We start from the raw sequence: 27,165 nt of genomic DNA, 5'->3' as shown, positions 1-27,165 counted from the left end.
AGTTGTCTTCAGCTTCGGATCCCAAATGAAACTGTAGTAAATGGCCAGAACGATCGCTGCCAACGACACAGCCAATACGTACGCAAGAACTGTTGCCAGTCTAACCCATTTCTTGTTTGTTTTCGCAGCCATTTTGGTTTTGTTTTTATCAGCTGAAAAAGTTGGTCCTTTCGCTGCGTTATGTAACGCGTTGGATCTAAATGTTGTCGAATGTCCGTCTTCTTTATCCATTCTCACATACACAAATAAATAAACACACTATGTTTCACAATCAACGCCCAACGAACAGAATCAAACAGCTCTAGTTTTACACACTGTGTGAGAGAAATCGATAATGAGATGCTGATGCTGCTGGGGGCACCGGCACGTCAAAATTGACATATTGCGGGAAAAGGGATACAACTCTCTTTTGATTAAACACAAACTACACCGAACTATATTGGGTGGAAAATAAATGATTTTTATATAAAAAGAAAATCACATACACAGACCACGTTGACGAAACATAATGATAAAAAAACTGATTCTTTTTTTTTCAATTTATAACAATTAAGATAACATTGTCAACAATTTAAATAATTGTATTATCTTAAAAGCGGCGTATATTCCTGTATGGGCTTTTAACAAATTATATATTATTCATAGGACATATCTATCGTCTATAATAACCGTTTTTTCCTATATCAGGACGGCATTGAAACACGCAGGCATTTCGGCACAATTTCCGACCATTATTATTAACTAAAGGAAAATACCAAATACACATTACCAAACATATGATATATTAAACAGTGACTCAATTTCTGCAATTGGGAATGAAATACTATTGAACCGGATACAAAATATTACTGATACATTTTACAGCATCTCTGCTTGTGAAATGCCTCAGCTACAGTTCGGCTGCGAGTTCTTTCTTTGATATTGTAGGAGGTATGAACATTGGGGATCACGCACTGGACTTACTTCATCAGATAAACTAATCATTTCTCCCTTTAGTCCACATGGGGATAACACTAGATCGATGGATCAAAGACACAAAGTGCAGTCTGCCATAATAATCGATTATAGACACTCCCGGAACGAGTAACGCCGGAAAAAAGACTGAAAGATCCTTTGATGATTGGGTTTCCGAATAGTAATTGCGTGAAGTTATGATAAATTAGTGATATGCAGACAAGTAAAAAAAAAGATAGTTGTATAGATCTCAGTGAGATAATTCTTTCTATTATTACGTTTATGCGATATAGTATGGTTATATGGCGAGCTTTGATGTGTTTTAATAGCACAAATGATGTTTTGATTTGGGATTAAGTATTGGACATAATCGTTAATGGTATGTGATTCATTTCGAACCAAGTTGTATAAGGCATTTTATAATGTGATTGAATGTAAATGCACTGTTACCGCTGTGAACATATTCGAATATAAAAATGAATAACAGACATGTCCAATCTTAAGATCAGTTCATGCACCACCCATTTTACCATATTATGATTGGGTAGTTAAAAGTGCAATATATCAAAACCGCTAATGATATAACGATATGGACTGTTCATTTGGGAATGTATGTGTGAGATGAACTTATAGGATTGAACCAACATTACCTTTAAGGCGAAGGATTATCCAGAGTTCGGCTCTCATATACATCCTCATTCCCCCATGACAATTTGTCAAATTTGCGATAAATTTTCTTGTTATACTCAAATATGAACAACGATAGCCATGTGTGTGACGCGTTTTCAGTGAGTGAGCCATTTGGGAGTTATGTAGGGGAGGCAATCCGGATTAATCTTCGCTGAACAGGTAAGTCTAGCTCTATGGCAAGCGGGTCGACGCATAATCCCAAGATACTAGGTTTCTCATGAGAACCTTGGGAAAACCTAGGATACCAAACGAAAACTTAAGTTCTCAGAATGAAAAGATAGGTTCGCATGAGAACCTAGGTTCTCATGAGAACCTAAGTTCTATGTGTCTATGAGAACCTAGGTTCTCATAAAAAACCTAGTTTCTCATAAGAACCTAGGTTCTCAAGTGTAAACTAAGGTTTTCAAATGAGAACCTAGTTTCTCATGAAAACCTAGCTTCTCAAGCGTAAACTAAGGTTTTCAAATGAGAACCTAGGTTCTCATGAGAAACCTAGTTTCTTGGGATTGCATAAACCTAGTTTCTCATGAGAACATAGGTTCTCATGAGAACCTGGGTTCTCGTGAGAAACCTGGTTTCTTGGGATTTCATAAACCTAGTTTCTCATGAGAACCTAGGTTCTCATTTGAAAACCTTAGTTTACGCTTGAGAAGCTAGGTTTTCATGAGAAACTAGGTTCTCACTTGAAAACCTAGGTTCTCGTGAGAAACCTAGTTTCTTGGGATTATGCGTCGAACCGCTTGCCATAATTAACCTCCATTTGTCTCCCATTGCTTGGTACACGCTGGCGGCATATGTGTAGAATGGTAAGTGAAACAGTGAATGTTACTCCCTTAGAACATTTTTTGAACAATGTTCAGACAATGCTAAGTAATATTCAACGGACCTTATAGGAAACTTCTCGAGGAATGAAATTAGTAAAGTAATCGGTCGACATTGGTCTGAACACGTTAATAAAAAATTTAACTGTTTATGAAATACATCTTTAATTGTAAATATTATTTTGAGACTAAAAATTGAAACAAATTCAGATCAATCGTTACATAATACATTGATACAGCATTAAATGAGTTTCAGATATTCAGTTCCCTTGTTCGGGCCTCAAACGACTGTACGGTACAGTTTTCTATTTGTAGTATGTCTGTGATATAGTAAGCAATCATTATGGTATAAATAAAAGTTTTATCTCTATTGATAATGTGTAATAATGTATTATTCATTCGTAAGATATCGCCAACACTGCAAGAAAAACTTATGCACTAAAGACTTTGCAAACATATTTCAATAACTTGAGATATCTGCAAAAATAAAGTTCTTAACTGCGTGTTTCCATTCTGTCCAGCCCGTGTGTAATCATATGTGAACCACATTGATCCTGCGCCCTGAATAATATGTGTCTCGTATTCCAAACGAGCAAGTTTACGCCGTCCGACGCGTAATTCTGAAAACCTAGGTTCTCTGAAAACGTAGGTCCAAATGAAAACCATGGATATGGCAAGCAGTTCGACGCATAATCCCAAGAAACTAGGTTTTTTCATGAGAACCTAGGTTCTCATTCTGAGAACCTAGGTTCTCATGAGATTCTAGGTTTTCAAATGAGAACCTAAATTCTCATGAAAACCTCGGTTCTCATTTGAAAACTTGGGTTCTTGAAGCCATGTGCAATCTTCAAGCGAGAACCTAGGTTCTCATTCTGAGATCCTAGGTTTTCATGAGAAACCTAGTTTCTTGGGATTATGCATCGAACCGCCTGCCATATAGCTCAGTGATAAAGCTCGACCAGTATACATAACTAATACATGTATCTTCATTCAACAAAAGACGATGTCACATTGAGTTAGAAGGCCAATTCCTCGGATATATCCCTGATGCATACATGATACTACATAAGTACGACTTAATGAACGTCTTACGTTCATACGTTCAGGATGGAAATATCACTACAAAGCGACAATAAAAGAAAATAGTTGAGCGAAAGTCGAAATGAAAATAAAGAACGAAATAAAGAGTCGCATCACCGATCAATGGGGAGTAACTGCGCATGTAATAGACTCCAATAATTACTACCCTTTATGGAGTGTAGCAAAGAACAATAAAAAAATACTAACCGTGTGTAAAACAATATTGAATAGCATAAGTATGTTTGTGTCTAGACAGTTTGTACGAGAATGCAGACATTGTTGCTTGAAAACCGTTAATCTCGTAGTTCATAAGATGTGTTATAGTCACTTGCTAGAGGATAAGCGAAAACATTTATGGACAATTCTTTGTAAATTATCTAATGGCTGTACTGAGTTGCTTCATCTTGATCTCTTGTATGTGTATATACTCGATTGTACTTCATTGTTTATAATCTGTAGTATATGTTATGCTTTTTATGAATAGAGGCAAATAAAAGTCTATCTATCTACATGGTTGAAATAAAATACTATTTTTTCACTTATAAAAAAAATTTGATTTATACTACTTTCCTAATCATGTCTTTGAATATAATATTTATGCTTTAAATAATAACCACTTTCATAAAACTGTTATTTGTGTGCCTTCATCAGCAGTTAAATCGCCCGGCAAGTTGTTCGTCTGTACTTTGTACGCCGCTTAGCCTGCCACGTGACCGTTTTACGCCGATTATTTGCAAACGAACTAAAACGAAGGTGAATATCGCTCGCTTTGTGTATTTATAATTTACAATGGGTATCTCAATGTTTACGACTTTGATAAATCTCGTGTATCAGAAAGACATATATCTTCTGCTTCAAGTGTCATACATATACATAGCTGCGTCGGTGTTAACATTCGTTTTGCTGGTTTCTGGAATAACGGCCCCGTACGGTCGCTATGCACGCGATGGATGGGGAATTTTCGTGAACGGAAAGTTGGCGTGGTTTCTTCAAGAGATCCCATCGTTTGCAATGCCATTGATATTTATCTTTCAAGATGCTCCTGGATTAAGAAAGGCGCCGAATGTTTTGCTATTTTCATTGTTTGTCATGCATTATTTTCAAAGGTATGTTCTATTTACTGACCTTTTGTCTTTTGCCCGGCTCTAACTCAAGTTTCTGTTTGATACGAAATATGATTACGAGATCGGGACAGTTAGTGGTGACTTACAGTCATGTTCAAAATGATCGATCCAGTTACACATCATTTGGTGTGTGCATCTTCATAAAAAAATGATAATTTACCGATATTTAATTCATTATAGTACATTAAAATTCAAATATTTATTTATTTACTTTTTTAATTATTGTATAAACTTAATTAAAATAATATTTAACTATCATTAATTTAAGTTCTTCGCCGGTTTCACAATATGTTTACCTTCCTTTCTACCTACCTGTCATGTCTGTTTGTCCGTATGTTTGTCCGTCAGTCTGCTCGGCCGCAAAATTTGTTCATGCTAAGTCTCAAAAACTATTGTATTTAGTTAACTGAAACTAGGCGCTTGCAAAACGGCCATGTCAGAATTGGGCAAGACCACATATGTTCACAGTCTGCCTGCCTGTCTGCCTGTCTGCCTGCCTGCCTGCCTGTCTGCCTGTCTGTATTATTATTTTGCTATATCCTCTCATTTGTTATTTGTCTATCTCCTCCTGTTCATATGTCTTTAAAAGATAAATTTTCTTAAACAGTTTGTAGAATTTGATTCTGAAACTTGCAGCGATAGTTTTCTTTCTTTATAAAGTACCCGTAAAAGTACTTTTCCATTTGAGGAAAAGCTATAACTTTCCAAAATGCCGTCTGAAAAATTCCCAAAAGGAAGGAAAATTGCGTCAATGTCGTTCAAAAAGTGCTTTATTTACAAATGAACAAATACATTGAGCACGGAAAATGAACATTTCAAGTCAAAGGCATCTAAATGAATATTTTAATTGGTTTATGCAATACAAATCAAGAAATTAAACAGACCCATAATTCTCAATCTGAAGATTTCACGCTGCGAATTTCCTCAAATTTCATGGTTTTCGCGATATTTTTCCCGATTTGTAATGTATCGGTACTTTTCCCAATTTGGCATAAATAAAGGTTCCAGCTTTCACTTGGGTTTGGATTGAAACACTGCGCTTGTGTTTGTGCGTAGGTAGCTAACACGCAGAGCTTACTTGGATTCCCAATTAAATTAATGTAAAAATTAAAATATGAAACACATTTATGGCGACATTACATGTACAACGGTTATTGTTCATTTATTAATTGGTCACACGAGCACATGCGTAGCTTTTATTATATATTTTTCCGTCGTCCGTTCGTGCATCATCTTTTCGTCTAATGACTTCTCCTCCTCAACCGCATGGCAGACTAAAATCAAACGTCACAGGAACGATCTTCAATTTACTTTTGTTATAGTTGTTCAAATCATTCTGTGCCGTTGCATATGTTGGTCAATGAAGCCAAACAAATCTTTTAAAAATATAAACTTCTCTAAAACCACAAGGCCTTTTATATTTGGTGTGTAACATAGTCTAGTGGTCCGCTACCATGTTTATTTACATCATGAGCAAACTTGACCCCTGGGCACAAAACTGGCACCGCCCTAGAAGTCACGTGATTTATATAGACATTCATAGTGAATAACTTTTAAAATCTTCTTAATGCAACGGCATTGATCATGGCTCCAATACTTGGTGTTAAACATCATATTGTGGTCTTCTACAACGTTTGCTCGACGCATGCCACTGGTTTCAAAATTAGCCTTACCCTGGGGCTTAATTAGTTTTAGGGCTGGGACCGAATATTCGAATATTCGAAAATCGGCCGAATATTTGAATCCAAAATTCATATTCGAATATTCTATTTTAATGCAAAGGCACTTCCAAAAAAGTACATGTACAAAGTCGCAGTTTTAGTTTCCATTATAAATCATTGCTTTGATAACAGCTGCCATCAATGAACGAGGTGATAACTGTCAAACGGGAGGGTATAAGGAGAGGGACCAATCGTCAATTTTCTCTCAATTCAGAGTTATGCAATATGTACACATTATTTTCTGACAATCAGTCAAATATGAAACTCAATTTATGTGAAACATAAACGTTTATTGATAAACATTTAAAAATCTGTGTTTTTACATGTTGTTTAACCTCAGCGGTCAATTGTATAAACAGTGGTTAATATTAGCTGTAGTTACTTGATTAGCGCAGTTATTTACATGGATATGTTACCACCATATAGTTGTATTTGTATAAACGATGGTTACTCCGTTATAACCTAACCATTGAACTTTGTTAACTGTAAAATTACCAACAACGCAATCCTGAAAATGACATCGTTTTCGCGCAATTTGTCAGACGAACATTGTCCAATATAGCCTTTGACTCTGTCACAAAAGAAATAAGCGAACAACGGGCTTAAACCTTTAGTGACCGAGAGTTGGACGTTTTCAAGAACTTATTGACAGAAAATCTTCATAAAATCAAAGCAAATAAAAGCGGTCACTCGTTACCTAATAAGTAATGGACACCATGCTCGTTGTAGTCAGAAACTTGGTACAATACATTATTTAAAGCCCCATTAACACTCAAAATCAACGAATATTTCGTAAAATATTTCATAACATAAAGTTTAACCATAAAAAATGTGTTCCTTAAACCAATAGCCAAAATTCTAACGTTAGATGTGGTCTTGTACCATAGATTTAACAATATACAAAGGTGCATTTGCTGTCCCCAAAGTCAAAGATTTCAGATCAAAGTCCTTTTGTTACACGGGATGCTCATTATGGAACAATTTACCCTCCAGTATAACTCAGATTGATAAATTGTCTGTGTTTAAATCGTCTTTAAAAACTCATTTATTAGAAAATCTGTAACTGTTGGGATGTCTAGTATATTTACTTCTATGTTTAGAATATTAATAACAGAAATTTCTTTAAGCAAACAGCGCAGACCCTGATGATGCCATCATACGGCGTCTCATCTGGGTCTACGCTATTTGCCAAGGTTTTTTTTTTCTAGTCGCTAGTAATAAATGTGTTAAACTAAATCTTGCATACATTTGTCTTTGCATTTCAGGGCGTGCATATTCCCGTTTCTGATCAAGGGGGGTAAGCCGGTCACTCTATTTGTGTTTTTGGTCGCCCTAGTGTTCTGCTTTATCAACGGCTATCTACAGTCGGCCTTCCTTCTCTTCCACGCAGACTACGGCACAAAATGGTGGACAAGAACGCATTTGTGGATAGGTAAAATAATCGGTGGTTGCTCATATGAGCATAAAGTGATAATTGGGAACTTTGAGCAAACTGTGTTATCCGTTGTCAACCATTCGCTGCGCCAACAAACTTTTACTGAACTTATGAATGACCCGACCCTTGAGTTACTCTCTTTCAACTTGTTGACCCATTTATGCCAAGCGTCTAGAAAAAAGGCCTTGGCAAACAGCTTCGACCCAGATGATGATGCGGCGTCTCATCAGGGTCTGCACTGTTTGCTTAAAGGAATTTCTGTAAGAATTATTCTAAATATAGAAATAAATATACTAGACATCCCTAATTTTAGAAATAAATCGATCCAATTTAGAAGGATGGGAGAGTCCACTAGGCATAAATGGGTTAAAGTTGTACCGGTATGTTTCATATGCAGCTCACAGGATCTTAAAATAGATTTTAGAAATGACATCTTAAAAAAATCTCTGAGACCGTATGGGGTAAGTTTTTTAATATTTAGTGTGTAACTATGCTAAATCTGTACAAATAAATGACTTAGGTATAAAACAGGCCACGCACAAGGGGTCACATGATTAAGGCAAACTTATAAAGTAAATAACTTTTAAAATCTTTGGGGTGGAAACCTTACGGTGTTCATCACAGGTGGTTAGCGCGTGACTATGATATTAATTAGTGAAAACATCATTTTGAATGATAAATAATGACACTGATCAGGCAGTATTTATGAATGAAATCTCCAGTTGTAAAGACACACCGCCGCATTGGACCAATGAAATCACTTGTGTGTTTAAAATGTCAGTTAGTTGAAATGTATGTAAACAAAGGTTTCAAACGGCGCTGGACAGTTAGTTTTGATGCATAATATAACGGCAAGCACGGTAATAATGTTTTTTCATACGTTTTATTGAATTATGGTATCGAGGTTCGTTAACTTTGCAGGGAAAATGCACTTTACTCCGTGAAGATTTCAGTCTTAAATACTGCCTGATCAGTGTCAACTGGGTCATGCGAGTTGTGTATCGTGTTATTTCTTAAAAGTTGACCCAGCATGTGTAAAAATATTGCAAGACATTTCCAGGAAATTCATTTCTGCGTTGAATAAGACCTAGATCGTGAAAATCGCTGCACAATTGATGAAGAAATGGCTGTTCAAAGCGATGCACCCCGTTTTGGGGTGATTTTGAGTTGCATGCCTTGTTATATATATATATTTGATAGTGAATTTTTTGTCAGAAAAGTTAATTTTTCGTTATAATATGATTATTTATCATTCAAAATTATGTTTTCACTAGTTAATATCATAGCCACACGCTAACCACCTTTGGTGTTCATGTGGAAAAAATAAATAAAAATAAAACATCTCTGAAACCGCAGGACTCATATAGGTTAATATCACGTATCGTTACTATAAATAGTAACAAAATGACGTCGCGAGCGGGCCGTTATTCATATCTAGCGGGCCAATATAAATGATATCAGCCCTAGGGCCGATTTTTCATATCAGAAAAGAATGGGATCGCGCGGCTAATACTGAACAATATGGCGTCCACATTCAGCCTTAGCCATAAAGAAGTAAAACATCATCTACTGGTTATTGTTCTACTCACCGAAGTTGTGTTAGACGCTATAACCATATATTTTTTCGTAAAATTAAATTTGCTTCCATGACGAAGTAAATTCTGGACACATTTCTTCATCGCCATCCATCTTTTCCATTGAAATGGAATTGATGAAAGCAGGCAATTCTTTGAGGATAGACATTCTTTGATCGACTGACAAAGGAAGGACGTATTCATCAAAGAAATTACCCTTTAAATTCAACATCGATTTCCTTCAAACAGTTAAAGAACCATTCACTGACGCTTATCTTAAATTTAGGCATAGGCCTAATCTACTCCTATAAATATGAGGTCGATTTACATCGACCTCATATCGTTTAACGTTATTTTGCAATAGCATCGTTCCGACATGAATTCATGTCGGAAGCTTTAACGGCATCAAATTCATATAACAGCACAGAATAATGATGCAATAAATTATTAAACATTAAATATATACATTATTTTACTAATTGCATTAGAAAAATGTTTATACAAACTTACAAGTAATGATAGTCCAGACCTTAAAACACTACCACTGTTCAAATTCCATATTGTTGCCATATAGCACTGTGTAAATTGGAAGTTGCATAATGTTACCTCATTGGTCGGTTATAAATACATTGTTTCTCTATATATAGTATTCGATTTAGACGAAAATAATAATTTACGTGGAATGTCATATTAGTTTTCCATTAAAACTTTGATCTTGCCGTGTGTGTTTATGGACGTTATTAATTATGTTATACTTATTTTTGTATTTAATTAAGAATTAGAACGTGTAGCCCTTTTTGTTAACTGTTTTTAGCAAACGATTCGCGGCTTAATAAGACACGGAAAATAGTTAAAGCGACACTTTCATTTAAAGGTTTAATGTGAACAATATTAAATGAAACCTTTTTTGGTATTAATATATTTTATTGACAGGTTAAATTCGATACTTGAAAAGGTGTTTAGTCTTTAAAGAGATGTCGCTGATATTGTTAATTTCAATAACTGTTAATATGCTTAATGTTGTTTAAGAAATTGAATAGTTTCACTGAGTTGTATTCCCGCCTAAAATCCGATATCGTAAAACGCGCAACGGTTAAGAATAAGGTCTGAATAAGTTTAAGTATTCAGATCCGAATATCAGCAGCTGTGCCAGCTGGGAAGCCCCGTTTTGGCTTTAACAACCGCAAGCGAAACAACATACTTTTTTAAGTCTTGCACTTAGACTCCATGATCACAAGTATAGGTCCCTGCTGTGGCGTATGACACCATAGTGTTATTTAGTATTGGTCGGCACAGTATCTGATCATAACGAGATAATTGGTTTGTGCTGAACACAGGGGCAATAAAACCACAGATCTATCAATAAACAAGATTATTGAGATATCTTTTATTGAACACCGCGATAAAAATGCTCAAACCACGGACTCTAGATTACCGGTACACGGATAAGAAACATGGCAACATTCTCAGAATCATCACTGCTATAAGTGTAATCACCTAACAATTCGTCTAAAAATACTTTATATATTTGAGTTGCAGACGATGTACTGTTGTATAAGTCTGAATAAACTATCTGTCTGCCTGTCTAAATCTAAGCCGTCATCGTCCCAGTGAAAAAAATCTGATTTTGAATAGTTGGACATGATGCCCTGATGTCAAAATACGAAATGACCCGCGTAACACCGACCGTGATTTTCAAGAATCTTTAATAAATTGATAATTTAAGGTAAATAACATTTCATATAATTATACATAATTCCGTCGTTGATAATTAACAGCAAACGATGAATGTTTTTGACACCCATTTTATTTCAAGTATGCATGCAAAGCCGAATCAAATCGTGAGGGTCCGCTATATACGCTGTTTCATCATAAAAACACCCTTTCTGTGTTATAAACAAGAGCTGAAATCGTTAATTTATTAAGATTTATTTATAATAAGCTTTATTGATATGTTTCGTGAACAAAATATTACAATATATTCCATAAACATATAATAATCATGGCAAAGGAAATTCAATGGCCGGTTTCTAAACAAAAGCATAATCGCCAAGACCGTAGCATCAGTTCAGTGCGTTAGGAACGCGCGCTACTTTCTTCCGCCTTCATTCCTTAATTACTTTCGTTTTTAAACAATGTTTTTCTATCGTATACAGAATTCTATTCTCCTAAGCAAGATGTACTTTTTAAAACTGAACTCCAAATATCAACACTACAAATTGGTATTAAGTACGAAAATGTCAACCGTAAATTTAGATTCTAAAACTCCAAAACGGTATGATATTTGCACAAGTTAAAGTTATAACTCGCCGGGCTGTCGAAATCAGAAGAACGCTACACATTGGTATTAAGTACGAACATGTCAACCGTAAATCTAGATTCTAAAATCCAAAACGGTATGATATTTGCAACTTATTATTTAAGTTAAATTAATAAATCGCCGGGCTGTCGAAATCAGAAGAAAAACTTAATATATATTCATATATCTGTTTAATACGTAACGTAAGCTTTCTAATGATATATCATTTGTCAAAATCGGCCGAGAAATGAAACTATAATTCAACAAAAGACGTGAGTGGGTACATCAAAATGTATAACCTCGGCGCTTCGCTGTACGCTAATTGTACAAGATCGATAGCCACAACACGATAAAACGCGCGTTGGTAAAACATAAAATGTGTATTTCTTGTTTTTATCTCGCTATAAATCCATTAATAACAACTGGAATATACTAAAACGTATATTTTTTGAAAGAGGAATTAATAAGCAACAAGATAACGTATAAACCAATAAAATCGGATGAATAGTTTTTGCATAAGATTGAATTTACTACAGTAAGGGTCAAATACTCGATTCATCTCCTATCAATATACACTCCGTGATACAACTGGTAGTTTTAACACACACATATAGGTTTCATTTAATTAAAGAGTACAGAAAACTAAAAAGTGATGTGGTTTGTTGTACAACAACAATTGGTTATGTGTAACCTATTCAAAAAATAATTTCGTTCAAAATAATTCAATGTAATTCTATAAACGACAAACACACTTCGTGTGTTGTGTATGTTTATTTTTAAAAATGTACATAAGTGGTTTAAAAGCACAATTTTTACACATTTAAGAGGTAATCGCTTACATTTATGTCTAATTAATGATAATTTTATGCATTAGCAAAGATTTAACGAGAAAACCTGAAGTTTAAGTTGAACTCAATTTGCTATAGGAAAACGACGGTAGCCGTTTAGACGTAAGCGGGGTAGCTTACGTCTAATTATTTGGACTAAGGCCTAATCCATCAATTGTTCAACAAAACATCGCGTTATTCGAATCGACATTTTAACGAAATCGAAAATGCAGTCTCACCAGTTTCATTCCAGTTTTATATCCCAACACTGTTATTCACATTCATAATATTATATTAATCCATCGTAAACACACACACTAATCGTTCGATGCTTAACAAAATATTTAACTGTTAAATAAAACACTCCAAGTCCGATTTGTTGTTAGTCTAGGTAGTTTCGTCATTGAAATGACGTCACATGAGGTACGTCATAAACTGCGTAATCAATTGAATGAAAATAAAAGTACGGAAAGCTGTTTCTGTATAAATGTTCGTGGAGTTCCAAAATAGTATGATATGTGATATAAACGATAACACACGACAAAGCTGGGCCGGGCGTCTACAATCGGCCCTTGCCGAATAATGGCCCTCGGGCCAAAGGCCCTCGGGCCGTTATGTCGGCAGCGGGCCGATTATAGACGCCCGGCCCAGCTCTGCCGTGTGTTATTGTCTAATTATTTGGCATGTAAGGTCTTATAATATTCCTCTGCTAAGTTTATTCAAACAAATGTCACTGGAGTAAAAACCTTTAACGCCCAGGGCTTACATTATTTGTAAAGACTTACATAGTAATTAATTGTCTTCCTCCAAGTTGGTTCAACTCATAGGCATGGAGTCAACACTTGCCATTCAAAACAGGCTGACCACAAACTGACCTTGATTTTCTGAGAGACAAAATGTATTACATTTAAAGAAAATGTACAATCTTTGTACTGGAACACTGGCTTATGCAAATCGAATACTTTAAAATGTTTGCATGTTACTGTTTAACTATAAAGCATAACATATCGAAACTATATAATATAGGATCCGGCACGAGTTGTCATATCATACAATATTTTATTAAACGAGTTCGGGAATTTTGTTAGTAAGCGAGCCTTTGGCGAGCTTACTAACGAATTTCATGGACGAGTTTAATAAAATATGTGATGATATGACAACGAGTGTCAGATCTTTTTATCACATGCTTTTCAATGAGCAAATTTAATAAATATTTACGCAAACATAGGGATAATTCCCGAATGTTGTTTACATTGGTCAATAAACAAAAACTAAGCCAATTAAAACGCTTAAAAATGTTGTATTACACATGTGTAATATAAAAAAAAATGTAATGGTTGTATTAAATGGGAAACTGGGTATAACATGTGATAAAAGGGTATAGAACACATGAGAATGGTTATGATCACGTGATGAATGTTTTGTATAAATATATTTATAATACCTTAGTGCACATCAAATAGAATATGTTAAAAGTCAAAACACAGATGCAATAGCTTCATGCATACCATTTAGCGGGCATTATTGCAAACGGAGTCGTTTAACCCATTTATGCCTAGTGGACAGTTCCATCTTTCTAAATTGCATCAATTTATTATTTAAAATTAGGGATGTCTAGTATATTTATTTCTATATTTAGAATATTTCTTACAGAAATTCCTTTAAGCAAACATCGCAGACCCAGATGAGACGCCGCATCATGCGGCGTCTCATTTGGGTCTATGCTGTTTGCCAAGGCCTTTTTCTAGACGCTAGGCATAAATGGGTTAATTGTATTCATTTGGTTCCGCTGGTTGGAAATGTCTCTTAAATTTTATTGGGTGTTGATAAAGATCAATAAAAGTCGAAGCCTTGATTAGGCGGCTTTCCAGGAAAAATGCTCATCATACATTATTCTTGTGTTAACATTAGTATCTGGTACTTGCATGGGTATAACAAACTTGTGACATCGCTTCATAATTATTCATCCATTAAATGATTATGGTAATACATATTTGTTGGATTATTCGGATTGTTTTAATAAGTGATACCGATGACATTATATAGGTGAAAAATCATATTTTAGGTGTGGTTATCTTTTGCACGGGTATGTTTATTAACATACAATCTGATCATATCCTCCGCAATCTGCGAAAACCAGGCGAAACAGGCTACAAGATCCCTAAAGGTAAGATAAGACACCATCATCCGTATTGTAGCGTATTCTTCTTCGACATTTTGCTATTCTGATGACGGAGTAACAGACTGGTTTTATGGACGACCAAGTCCTTTGTTTTACATATCCTTACCTTTTAGACCTCGTTAGAGAACTCATAAAGTGTCGATATTTTTAACAGACTATACAGTGGTAAAGAACCGGGGGAGGGGGTGGGGGGCATGATATCGCCTGAGGGAATTGTACATAAAATTAAGTATTTACCATGGGGAATTCAAAACTCAGATGACATAAGTATAAGCAGTAAAATAACGGTTGGTAACACCCGTCAATATTATTGTTAGTAGTATTATTAATAGTATTATTATATATTATTAGTGTACCGATTAAATGTTACAGTTCTATAGTGTTTTGTTATTTTCATATTCTCAGATATGTTTTAGGTGGCATGTTCAACTATGTTTCGGGAGCGAACTTTTTTGGCGAGATTTTTGAGTGGTTCGGTTTTACCGTCGCTACATGGTCGTTTCCAGCGCTAGCGTTCTGGCTCTTTACTTGCAGCAGCTTAGGACCACGAGCATGGCAACATCACAAGTATAACGTTGATATTCTTCCATTATTATGATAGCTTATAATGAGTGTATCATGTGGTGTCGAAAAGTATTCGCGTAATATGCGTAAGTATTATATACACAGCCAAATATATAGTCCAACATTTTATTATGTAATCAACTCCTAGTGGATTCAAACTTTCACAGTTAAACAACTTTAATATATTTTTGTCCGCAAAGAAAATAATAGTTTTGGTAGAGTTTGGTATAATGTTTGTATATCATACCGACAATAAATAAATATTGATTCGATGTGATTTGATTTGGCTCTTTATCTGTTTTTCTAACGCAGAATATAGATTCCCAAATTATATATATTTTTACAGTTTTTACTGAATTTTTACTGCAGGTACTATCTGTCGAAATTCAAGGACTATCCGAAATCTCGTAAGGCAGTGATCCCATACCTCCTGTAGTCACTAGAAATAAACGCACGTTACTCCACAACCACAAATATCATCTGGCACCGGCTATTGAGCGATATGAACAACCGACATCACACCTACGGACATATTAGAACATAATGTTTTTATTGAGTGTACGACGTCTTAGCAGTATTACAAAACGAGTGTTTGCTTGCATGCAAATTGTATTTGAAGTAAGAGTAAAAGTATGCCTTAAGGAGCACAGTTGCGCGTGCATGCATACTGTTTACAAGTGGGCATACATATTTTTAGTGGTTTGCTTACAAACAATTAATATGAGTAATATTGCCAAATTTCGGTCGTTGCTTGGATTTACAACGATTCACCAAACCACACACAATTCTAGGGTTGATGGCAAACTATTTTATATGTTTGACATTTACTCATTAGAAACAGTAGTTACGTTTTCAACCCACAATCGCACAGAGGAAGAAGTTCAGCTTTAAAAGGGCCTTTTCATGTTTGGTTAAAATGACAAAATTGAAAAAAAGTTGTTTCAGATTCGCAAATTTTTGTTTTAGTTATGATATTTGTGAGGAAACAGTAATACTGAACATTTACCATGCTTTAAAATAGCCACTATATGCATCTTTTGACGATTTAAAACCCCGAAAATTATAAAGCGTTGCAACGCGAAACGAATAAATAATTTGAAGAGTTCTGTTGTTGTCGCTACATTTTGTGAAACTTCGAGGATTGGTTATATGAAGTATAAAATACACGTGTTATTGTATCCAGAAGGATGGCCGAGTGGTCTACATGGGAGACTTTTTACTCAAGGGGTCAGTGGTTCGAGCCCTGATGAGGCTTGCCTTTTTTTTAAATTTTATTCTTGAATTTTTACTGGAGCTTTGTATATCCAATGTTAACATTTATCAGTATAAAGCATTTAATGACAAACTTCAAAACATGCCAAAATCTTTGAAAAGGCCCCTTTAAGTGTGTAGAGATTTAAATGTTTTACATTTTGATGTTGAATAAAATGTTAAGATGGTATTTTTAAAGAGTCGTGTGTCCGACGCTATTAAAGCACTCCACTAAAACAGAAGAGACAACGTATTCGTTCTGTCGCGGACAAAAATAAATTGATGCAAAATAAGGGCAAACATTTAACATTCTTCCGTGATGTTTTTTCTTCCAAATAGAAAACGATACACCATTTATCAACTAGACCATTTACCTTGTCTAAAAAACTAATCTTTAGGGTATAACTTTAAAAAAAGAGAGGAACTTACCTCTCGCGCGTGGCTTTTGTTTTCTGTTAGCCAAGTGTCCTCGGTTATCGAAGTATCCACATTACCAGCGTGTATTTTATAGTCAGCACTTAAAATTGTTATGTATTTAGAGACTGATTTTTTAACAAAAAGAGCGATGCCGCTCGATTTTTAAAAGATTTTTTTCCACAATATCAAATGTACTTTTAGTATACACATCGTAGCCGTGAAGCTCAAGATATTCGAAGGTGTCTGAGTTTTTTTGTGTGGACCAATTGAGTCGTGTTCTGAGAAAACTGGGCATAATGCATGTGCGTAAAGTGTCGTCCCAGATAAGACTGTGCAGTCCGCACAGGCTAATCTGGGACGACACTTTCCGCCTAAATTGGATTTCTGCTAAGAAGAGACTTCATTTAAACAAAAAATGTCATAAAAGCGGAAAGTGTTGTCCCTGATTAGCCTGTTCGGACTGCACAGGCTAATCTGGGATGACACTTTACGCACAGGCAGTATGCACAGTTTTCTCAGAACGCGACCCAATTATTTCGAATCGATTAAGCAAGTCAGTAAATTCTGGACAACTAAGTTTTGATTTGAGAACATGACACTTGAGAGAAATGGATAAGTTTCATAATTCGCAGTGGTTTCGATATTGGCTAAATTCCCATTATTCGATTCAAATACGTCGACATTAGCACAGCTCATTCTATACATAGATGGTGACGTGACTACGTTTTTGTCAATAAGACCGGTGTGTACACAATGTAGCACAGCTATTTCACGCATATCACGTTTATAATTACTGTTAACATGTGTTCTTACGTCAGCGCTTCCGCAAGTAAGAAAACGAAAGATATGGGGTTTGCATAAAAATCTCAATTACATTTATGTTAATGGAGATCGAGTGAGCCGTAAGTCGATGCAAAGTACAAATACGTTGAAAGTGCAGCTTTAATTCAAATATCGTCTCAGCTTTTGTGAGCTATAAAAGGTAGGATGACCTGCATGGTTGTTTGGGTCAGTATAATCTATACTTACCGCATCGCATCATTTACGTGTATATTTAGTCGCTTATCGCAATCGTAACACTTCGTCCATCTCCGGAGTCTCCGTAAAGAGTGAACTCGTACCTAATCAGGCTGAGGCTAGTATTCCATCTGTCCGTATCCGCATCCGCATATCCGCATCCGCAAAAATTAGAACAAGTTGAAATGCATTGCGCTTATTCCATTCATCCGCATATCCGCACGCGCAAAAGGCGTCCGCAAAAGAACGCTCAAGTGAGCATTCTAATGCGGATGCGGACAAGATACGGACGGCATTTAGCACGATGAGGGAAGCTGTCATCTCAAAAACCAACTGAAAATCTAATCAAATTCGTGAAAAATTACCCGGAATTATACAACCAACGCAGTTCTGCATATCGGGACTCAGGCAAGTATTCCATCTATACGCATCCGAATCCGCGTCCGTATCCGCAAAATACGGACGCTATATTCCATTTATAAGCATACGTCGAACGTATCTTTCTTTAATTATATGGATAAAAACTGAAAATTATGATTGAGATAATTATTATGAAGGACAAGCATGAATTTAAGTAGATATATTGGTACAAATCATTATTCTGTCTGTAAAATAATACAAATTGTAAATACCTGAAACATCTTCTTCTAGTGCCTTGGCTATGCTTTTCCAAAAATTTGAAGTGAAATCAGAGTCCCGATATGCAGACTCTGTAATAGAGGTTTTCGTGAAAATCACTCTTCTGAAATGTATTGGGGATTTTTAAATCTTCAACTAAAATCGTGACACAAGTTCATATTGCATCTACTGTTCGCGTGACACACTCGGGACCCAATGATTCACCGGCGATGGCACTTGCGACTATCCTAAACAATCAATGGCGAATACCAGACCACTGCTCTACGCATGATTCGGTTGAAACGAACTGCGCAGTTTTTAAGCGTGTTATTTGATAAAAAAAATAATTATAAACTGGTAATTTTAGCAAACCGCAAGTTTAAAGTTACTTGTAAACAACTGCTATGATTGCGGATGTGGTAATAAAATCATTCATCATTCATTAAATGATTGAACAGCTGTTTTGATACAGGACTGCACAATGCAGTTCGCTCTACTGGGTACAAGCACGTTGTCAGAAAAAACAAACACATAAAAGCTCTGCAAGATTGCAATATACTTTTAGGTTGGACGTCTATGTGATGTCAACAATAAAGTAACACAAAACTACGTCACTGTATGTACATGTATGTATAATGTACAGTGAATAAGACAATAGCAGTAAGTTCAAAATTCGTTATGTTACCAGATACAGTATAAATGCGACTTAAGCCCGCTTCTCTTAAAATAAATATCAAACGGGCGAGACGCTTTGTATTGTTCGTTCCAAAATGGTGATCACAGTTTTATTAATGAAAATTGACTTTAAATTGTGTACTGGTATGTGCGTATGCTTTTTTTCACGTGATCACTTTTGTTGGATTATTAAAATGTTCTCCTGATCACGCAGCTGAAATTAATATTTTATGGTCATTTTGCAGTCGAGCAAACTGGGGTTTTATCATATCTTTTGTGAAAATCATAACCGCAGAGCGTTTAAACCTGTACCTACGGCATTTGCGTCAGTTATCATTTGAAAATGAAACGTTTCGGACTTGCTTTGTTCGTAACGGCAATGCTATTGAAGGGTAAATGCATTTTTATAAGTTATACCCAGTTTAATGTAATGAGAGAGAGAGAGAGAGAGGAGAGAGAGAGAGAGATGAGAGAGAGAGAGAGAGAGAGAGAGGTGGAGAGAGCGAGAGGGAGAGAGAGAGAGTAGAGAGAGGAGACCGCAGAGCGATATATAGCTAGAGAGAGAGTAGAGAGGCAGATCTATCGCTATCTCTAGAGCGACATTCCGAATCCGGCTCTAGCGCGCTCGGCTCTATCTCGCGTCGCTCTCTCTCTCTCTCTCTCGCTCTCCTCTCCTCTCTCTCTTCTTTTTGTTTCTTTCTCTCTCTCTCTCGCTCTCTCTCTCTCTACTCTCTTTCTCTCATCTCTCTCTCTCTTCTCTCTCTCTCTCTCGAGAGAGAGAGAGAGAGAGAGCATGGTAAATGTTCTGTATTATTGTTTCCTCACAAATATCATAACCAAAACGAAAATATATTACCCAAACGTGAAAATGCCCCTTTAATATCCACTCCCCGTTATGCCATGCATGTTGGTGTAAATATGGTAAACGTTGTATACACGTTGGTGTATATAAACATTTGTTAACTAAAAGGTTTATAATTATGATATATATTGTTAATAAAAACTCTTAACTCTAAAATGAAATGATAAGCTTTTATATAACTTTGATTAACATCATCGAAATGAGCATCTTGTTTTTGGTAATAATCAGCTACACTGACATCGAATAACAGATGTATTTACATTTAAGTATTATGTCGCTTATCGGTGAACAAGTCACTTTAATAGAAAACAGATCGCGCGATCGGTCAATGTCCACTCAAAGTACAGAGTTATCAGCAGAATAGCTAAAACTGCATCCGTTGACAAAATAAAGGCTAATGCGTCAATCTTGCTACATTTGTTCATATTTGTTTTGATGTTTTAGTTCGAATAATGTTTCCCTGGTGCGGATTAAGCAATCGAACACAATCTTCAGAATCCCAACCTTAAAATCTGACCATATGTTGCAAAAATGTGCGCTCGAAAACGAGGCCCGTGACTGCGCCGATATTATTTCAAAATCTTAGTTAAACCTTGTATAGTATTTGACGTACGGTTTTCGAATAAAAATAATAGGCCAGATTATGTTTTCTATACTCTGATCGTGTATCTACTGAATGCAAAAAATTGAGAGACGTTATATCGACGCGCGATGCTTATTATTCTGAAAATAATTTGCCTTATTTTAAAAAATTAGTTTCCACGTGTCGTCCTACAAAACTAGCAACGTAAGAAATAAATAATACAGTGTATGTAAGAAATATTACTTCATCCGTAAAAAAACGGCTACTGATACTGTTAAAGTTCGAACATATTAAGTCGAATCTTATATGTTAATACGGTACAGAGCGAGCGCAGCGCAGCGATTCCCTTCTTTAAAAAAAATCACTTACTATTTTCTTACTTGCAAATATTCATCACAGGAACATTTGCGTAGAGGATTTCTAAATATTGCTATGCTTACTGCAGCTTTTGAGAACGCGCTGTTTTAAACAACTTATCAAAAGCCAAAATATAGCATACATTAAGCGTTTCACTTTTGACATAGAATTGACTCAAAATGTCTAATCCTGCTTACAAAAAAGTACGTTCAAATGAAGACATTGGGTAAACGAGCATTATTTTATCCCTTGCTCGGGAAACTTGAGGTTTTGATTTACCCAAGCCAACGCCTCATAAAAGGAAGTAACCTCAAGAGCTAATTGCGTATTTTAAACCATCGAAAACTTTACCCGTTAACCCGGATAACGATTGTTGAGTCTCACTGTAGATCGGTTTACATAAGGACAATATCGCTCACTGTGTGCATTTGACAATTTACAATGGAAATTTCAACGTTAACGACGTTGGTAAATCTCGTTTACCAGAACGACATTTATATTCTGCATCTAGTTTCGTATACATACATTGTTACATCGGTGTTAGTGTTGTTCTTGCTAATTTCTGGAATAACCGCCCCGTATGGTCGCTATACACGCGATGGATGGGGAATTTTCGTTAATGGAAAGTTGGCATGGTTCGTTCAAGAGATCCCATCGTTTGCAGTTCCAGTGATATTTATCTTCCAAGATGCTCCCGGCTTACGAAAGGCGCCGAATGTTTTGCTATTTTCATTGTTTGTCATACACTATTTTCAAAGGTATGTTTTATTTACTGTCTAATTTGACTTTTGCCCTGCTCTTACTTTCTGTTTGATACAAAATATGCTTACGAGATCGGGACCAACAGGTTGTCAGCTACTGAGACCTACAGTAAGGTTCACAAAGATCGATCCAATGTAAAATTGCTGGGTTTATAACTCTAAATTACGGTTTCCCTCATAATTTGCATATATTATAACAACTTTGTGATGTATAATTATTATTAGTAGTAGTAGTACACTGTAGTAGCATTAGTAGTAGTAGCAGCAGCAGTAGTAGCAGTAGTAGTAGTAGTAATAGTAGTAGTAGTATAAGTAGTAGGAGTAGTAGTAGTAGTAGTAGAAGAAGTAGTAGTAGTAGTAGTAGAAGAAGTAGTAGTAGTAGTAGTAGTAGTAGTAGTAGTAGTAGTAGAAGTAGTAGTAGTAGTAGTAGTAGTAGTAGTAGCAGCAGCAGCAGCAGTAGAAGTAGTAGTAGTAGTAGTAGTAGTAGTTTTTGTAGTAGTAGTAGTAGTAGTAGTAGTAGTAGTGGTAGTAATAGCAGCAGTAGTAGTAATAGTAGTAGTAGTAGTAGTAGTAGTAGTAGTAGTAGTAGTAGTAGTAGTAGTAATAGTAGTAGTAGTAGTAGTAGTAGTAGTAGTAGTAGTAGTAGTAGTAGCAGCAGCAGTAGTAGCAGTAGCAGAAGTAGTAGTAGAAGTAGAAGTAGTAGTGGTAGTAATAGCAGCAGCAGCAGTAGTAGTAGTAATAGTAGTAGTGGTGGTGGTGGTGGCGGTGGCGGCGGCGGCAGCAGCAGCAGCAGTAGTAGTAGTAGTAGTAGTTGCTGTTGTTGTTGTAGTGGTAGTGGTAGTAGTAGTAGTATCATTAATGATGATAATAATACATATTTTATATTAGTTTATTTTTATTACTAGTATTATTATTGTTACCGGAGGGCACTCTAGGTTTACCATCTATTTGTCTTGTATGTCTAATCATCGTTATGTATGTTACTTAACATCTATGAAGACAACGGTGTCTGCTAAAGACTTGAGTTTGAATGTAGATATTTCGCTGAAATGTTGTGGTCAGAGAGCTTACACGCAGGGCTAGCTTGGGATTGCGCAATTAAACTTGCAACTGAAACGTTAAACCCCGCTATGTAGCGTTGCCACTTTCTTGTTATTTTATGTATTTGTTATTTTATGCTAAACCATAAAAATACTTCTTAGAGATTATGCAGTATGTCAAGAATAATTTTTATTGTCTATCTTTCTTTTGATATTATCATTATATTCTTTAAAAAAATATTGATCGCACAACAGTTTCTATTTATTTCAGAGCGTGCATATTCCCTTTTCTAATCAGGGGAGGTAAGCCGACTCCGTTCGTGCCGTTCTTTCTCGCCCTTGTGTTCTGCTTCGTCAATGGCTACCTTCAGTCGGCCTTCCTTCTCTTCCACGCAGACTACGGCAACAACTGGTGGACCAGAACACATATATGGATAGGTAAACCAATACAATATGATTGTTTTTGGCTTAGGTTTGCTTTTCTCATAAATTGCATGTCATGTCAAGATCTGAACGATATCCACTCAAAGTTTCAACTTTGTGTCTGTGACATGTATTTTGTACTGCCTTGTAAGCAGCCTAATCAATAAGTGCTTAATGGTTTTCTATAAGTAATCTAATTGGGATAAGTAATTGCCTTTTTAACGCGTATAATTAAAAAAAATTCTTATGACCTAATTGTGTAAAGTAAGAACACCTGCTTTAAATGTACGCGCTCTGGACACTATAAAGGGACACGCACAAATAGGAGAGTTAAGTGTGGCACTATTTTAGTTGTTTATTATTTCTTTATAAAATATACATTCAGGCTAAACATTCGGCTAGCATCGTTGCAAAACTCACTTCTGATTCCCTATAATTTTCAATTCGGCCAAACTAATGTGTGTTTTTTTAATCGGGTCTGTTAGCTTGAAAAAATCTCCAACATTCTATTCATGTTGACTTAGATCAATTAACCCTCTCAGTGCGGGAACCGAATTTTGAAGGCCTTTGCAAACAGTTTGGATCCAGATAAGACGCCACAGAACGTGGCGTCTCATCAGGATCCAAATTGTTTGCTATTCTGATAATATTCTTTGAAAAAAATCGAAGAAAATGCTAATTTTAGAAATTCAGCAGACGACATTTTAGCAGACGACAAATTTCCCAGCATGCAAAGGGTTAAGGTAAAAAAAACCTGGGTAAGACAGCAGAGCTTCCCTGAAAAAAGCTAATCGTAATGATTGTTTTGTGTACAATTCTTAGTGTTTGACAAATTGATGGGGATATAAAACATGTGACATTCATAATTAATATTACAATTGCAATAAATGATTATGATTTTACATTTATGTTAGATTATTTGCATTTTTTGAATAAGCAATACCGATAATATTATATAAGTTGAAATCTAATTTTAGGTGTGGTTATCTTTTTCGCGGGTATGTTTATTAACATACAATCTGATCACATCCTGCGCAATCTGAGACAACCAGGCGAAACAGGCTACAAGATCCCTAAAGGTAAGAGAAGACACCATCATCCGTATTATAGCGTTCTCTTTTTTAAAATTATATTTGGAAATAGTAACTCTTATCGTCGTTGTATCATAGCGATAGTTTTTAACCTTAACTAGTGTACTATTATTCAGTTTATGTTGTTTACCTATTTGAAATATAATGTCATGATCAATTTATTTAAAGAATTGTTGCACTTATCAATGTTCCTCTTGTCCCGTAGGGACGCGGAGAGGCGGGTACTTACGGGATTTGATATTGAAAGCTATTGTTTTAAGGTGGGTCTCTGACTCGTTAATCTAATCATGGGTCCTGGAGTACTTAACTGGTTGGAACGTAGATCCTGTTTATAAAGACCCGGATATTTTGCACGCCAGATACAGTGATATTGAACATAAAGGGCATTATGAAGCAAACTGGCGGTAATAGCCCGAGGGGGATTCAGATACAAGTATGCACGGTGAATCATTCGACCTCAACAGATTAAAGCAGTCAAAGGCCCTTTTGTCACCCCTTCAGAGCCCCTTGTGGTATAACTATTGATGGTGTTTATTATTTTCATATCCACGAATATTTATTTTAGGTGGAATGTTTAACTATGTTTCGGGAGCGAACCTTTTCGGCGAGATTCTGGAGTGGTTCGGTTTTGCGGTGGCCACGTGGTCGTTTCCCGCCCTCGCGTTCTCGTTCTTCACGTGCTGCAACATTGGACCGCGAGCTTGGCAGCACCACAAGTATGGCGCTGATATGAGCCGCGTTCTCAGGGACGACACTTTAAGCTTTTATGGGTTTTTTAAGTTTCAATGAAGTCCCGAAAATCAAGTTTAGGCGAAAAGTGTCGTCCCAGATTAGCCGGTGCAGTCTTTACGCACATGCATTTTTGTCCGATTTTCACAGAACAATACACATATTATTCCGTCATGATGAAAGCTTATCACAAATGTATCATGTAGTGTCGAACCTAACGCGTTTGATCGGCGTAATTGAGTGGGATTCACATTATATTCATTTATATTAATATCAACTATCGATATCATGTAGTATATTCCCATGTTTTCCTGAATCTGGTTATGGTAAATTAAAGGGACCTGTTCAAAGAATTCGGCATGTTTTGAAGATCGTCATTAAATGCTTTAAATTTATAAATGTAAACATTGGAACTAAAAAGCTCCAGTATAAAACAAGAATAAAGTTAAAGAAAAAAACACACAAAGTTATCTAATCCTGGGCTCGAACCACTTACTCTTGATGTAAAAGTCTAGTCTAGAAAGACTTACAAAAGTCTAGGTTTTTAACCTCTCGGCCATTTGTGCTCCTTTTGGTTTCTTTAAACAAATTTTTATTTATATAAGCAATCCATGTGTCACAAAATATAAGGATAATACCAGAACTCTCCAAATTACTCAATATCAGCTACAATGTATATTCAAACTTGTAACTTTTATTAAGGGGGGTCATTGTTTACCATGAATGTATACATTAATTAAATGTGCGATTTTTCTTTTTTTACTGCAGGTACTATCTGTCCAAATTCGATGACTATCCGAAATCTCGTAAGGCGGTGATCCCATTCCTCCTGTAGTCACTTTACTCAAACTCAGTCACGTGACTTCACTCAAACTCAGTCACGTGACTTCACCCTAGAGACTTAACCTGACACCGGTGACTGAGCGGTATGAACAAACGCCACGAAGCCACAACTATGAACATACTGGCACATAATGATTATTTAATTGTGTGTATGTGGACAGGAAGCATTTAGTTATTACAAACTGAAAGTGTGTTTGAATAAATGCATTTGCCGTTATGTATGATATTCACTGTATACATAATTTAATGCATGTCTTTAATTGCGTGGAAAAGTTATTTAATGTATTTTATGTTCATATTATCTGTGTCATTTAGCAATAACTATGCACGTTGTATATGATTAACTTAGCATATTATATTCTCCTTAAGAACATAATGTAGTTAAATACATAGTCTCAATAGTGTACGTTCATGTATGTCCAGTATTCCTTGAGTATAAATATAACAGGGTATTCACTGCTATTCTAAGAACTATAATAAGTATAATTTGATGTTCGTTAAGTTCTATAGTTTTATCGTTAAAAATGCGTGCTTTGTTAGCGGCAAAAGTGGGTGAATTATTGTTTTTCTTAATCCCTTCAGTGTTTCATATAAAAGATGCATTATTTGATTGCAGTTTTTACCATAACTAAGCTTCAAAACAATATATCACAATACATGATTTCAAAAATAAGGCCATCAAATTGTGAAGAACACAATTTAAATAAAGTATATACGTTGTCACTCAAAATATAAACCATACAAATAAAACACGGGTTCTTGTCGGCATGTCGTTGGGCTTGTTGTTGGTGAGTATGAATACAAAGAGCAAAACTTGTAGGATAGACACCCCTACGCCAAGGAAGTGCAAAAATGCTGTTTCTCTTTTTTCATCTATATGCACCTTTAATTTGATAGTACATAGGAATATCATTTAAACTGAATAAATTATATGCACCATGCACCAAACCATTAGATCATATTACCAAACTGACCGGACTTGCGATTTAACACATATATGTAACCTTAAGGCGCTAGATGTATTTATCGAAAATATTTCAACCTTTCACCGCTAATATACAATAATGCGGATATTGTTATATTAAACTACTTGTTTTCATGTACATGTCTGAACTTTTTTGAGTAGGCAAATTCATTTCGTAAAAGAGGAGAATGATATCAAAGTATTTACTACGCAGAAATTAGTATATGAACATTCGAAACAATCTAGAAAACAATTCGATGTCG

General features: G+C 35.7%; 2 protein-coding genes across 2 annotated transcripts; both read left to right on the top strand.

Moving 5' to 3' along the window:
- Positions 1-4,243: 4,243 nt before the first annotated feature.
- LOC127874625 (3-oxo-5-alpha-steroid 4-dehydrogenase 1-like) lies at positions 4,244-16,712 on the top strand. Its single transcript, XM_052419082.1, has 5 exons — positions 4,244-4,651; positions 7,656-7,822; positions 14,591-14,692; positions 15,124-15,274; positions 15,641-16,712. The coding sequence occupies exons 1-5, from the start codon at positions 4,335-4,337 to the stop codon at positions 15,705-15,707; spliced, it is 804 nt and encodes a 267-aa protein (XP_052275042.1). The 5' UTR covers positions 4,244-4,334; the 3' UTR covers positions 15,708-16,712.
- A 4,588-nt stretch (positions 16,713-21,300) lies between these two features.
- LOC127874624 (3-oxo-5-alpha-steroid 4-dehydrogenase 1-like) lies at positions 21,301-26,702 on the top strand. The gene is made up of 5 exons (XM_052419081.1): positions 21,301-21,809; positions 23,124-23,290; positions 24,253-24,354; positions 24,932-25,082; positions 25,864-26,702. The coding sequence occupies exons 1-5, from the start codon at positions 21,493-21,495 to the stop codon at positions 25,928-25,930; spliced, it is 804 nt and encodes a 267-aa protein (XP_052275041.1). The 5' UTR covers positions 21,301-21,492; the 3' UTR covers positions 25,931-26,702.
- The last annotated feature ends 463 nt before the right edge of the window (positions 26,703-27,165 follow it).

Source organism: Dreissena polymorpha, chromosome 3, assembly GCF_020536995.1.
Source record: "Dreissena polymorpha isolate Duluth1 chromosome 3, UMN_Dpol_1.0, whole genome shotgun sequence".
Classification (NCBI taxonomy): Eukaryota; Metazoa; Mollusca; class Bivalvia; order Myida; family Dreissenidae; genus Dreissena; species Dreissena polymorpha.
The sequence above is the reverse complement of the archived record's forward strand: the minus strand, read 5'-3'. Positions and strand labels throughout refer to the sequence as shown.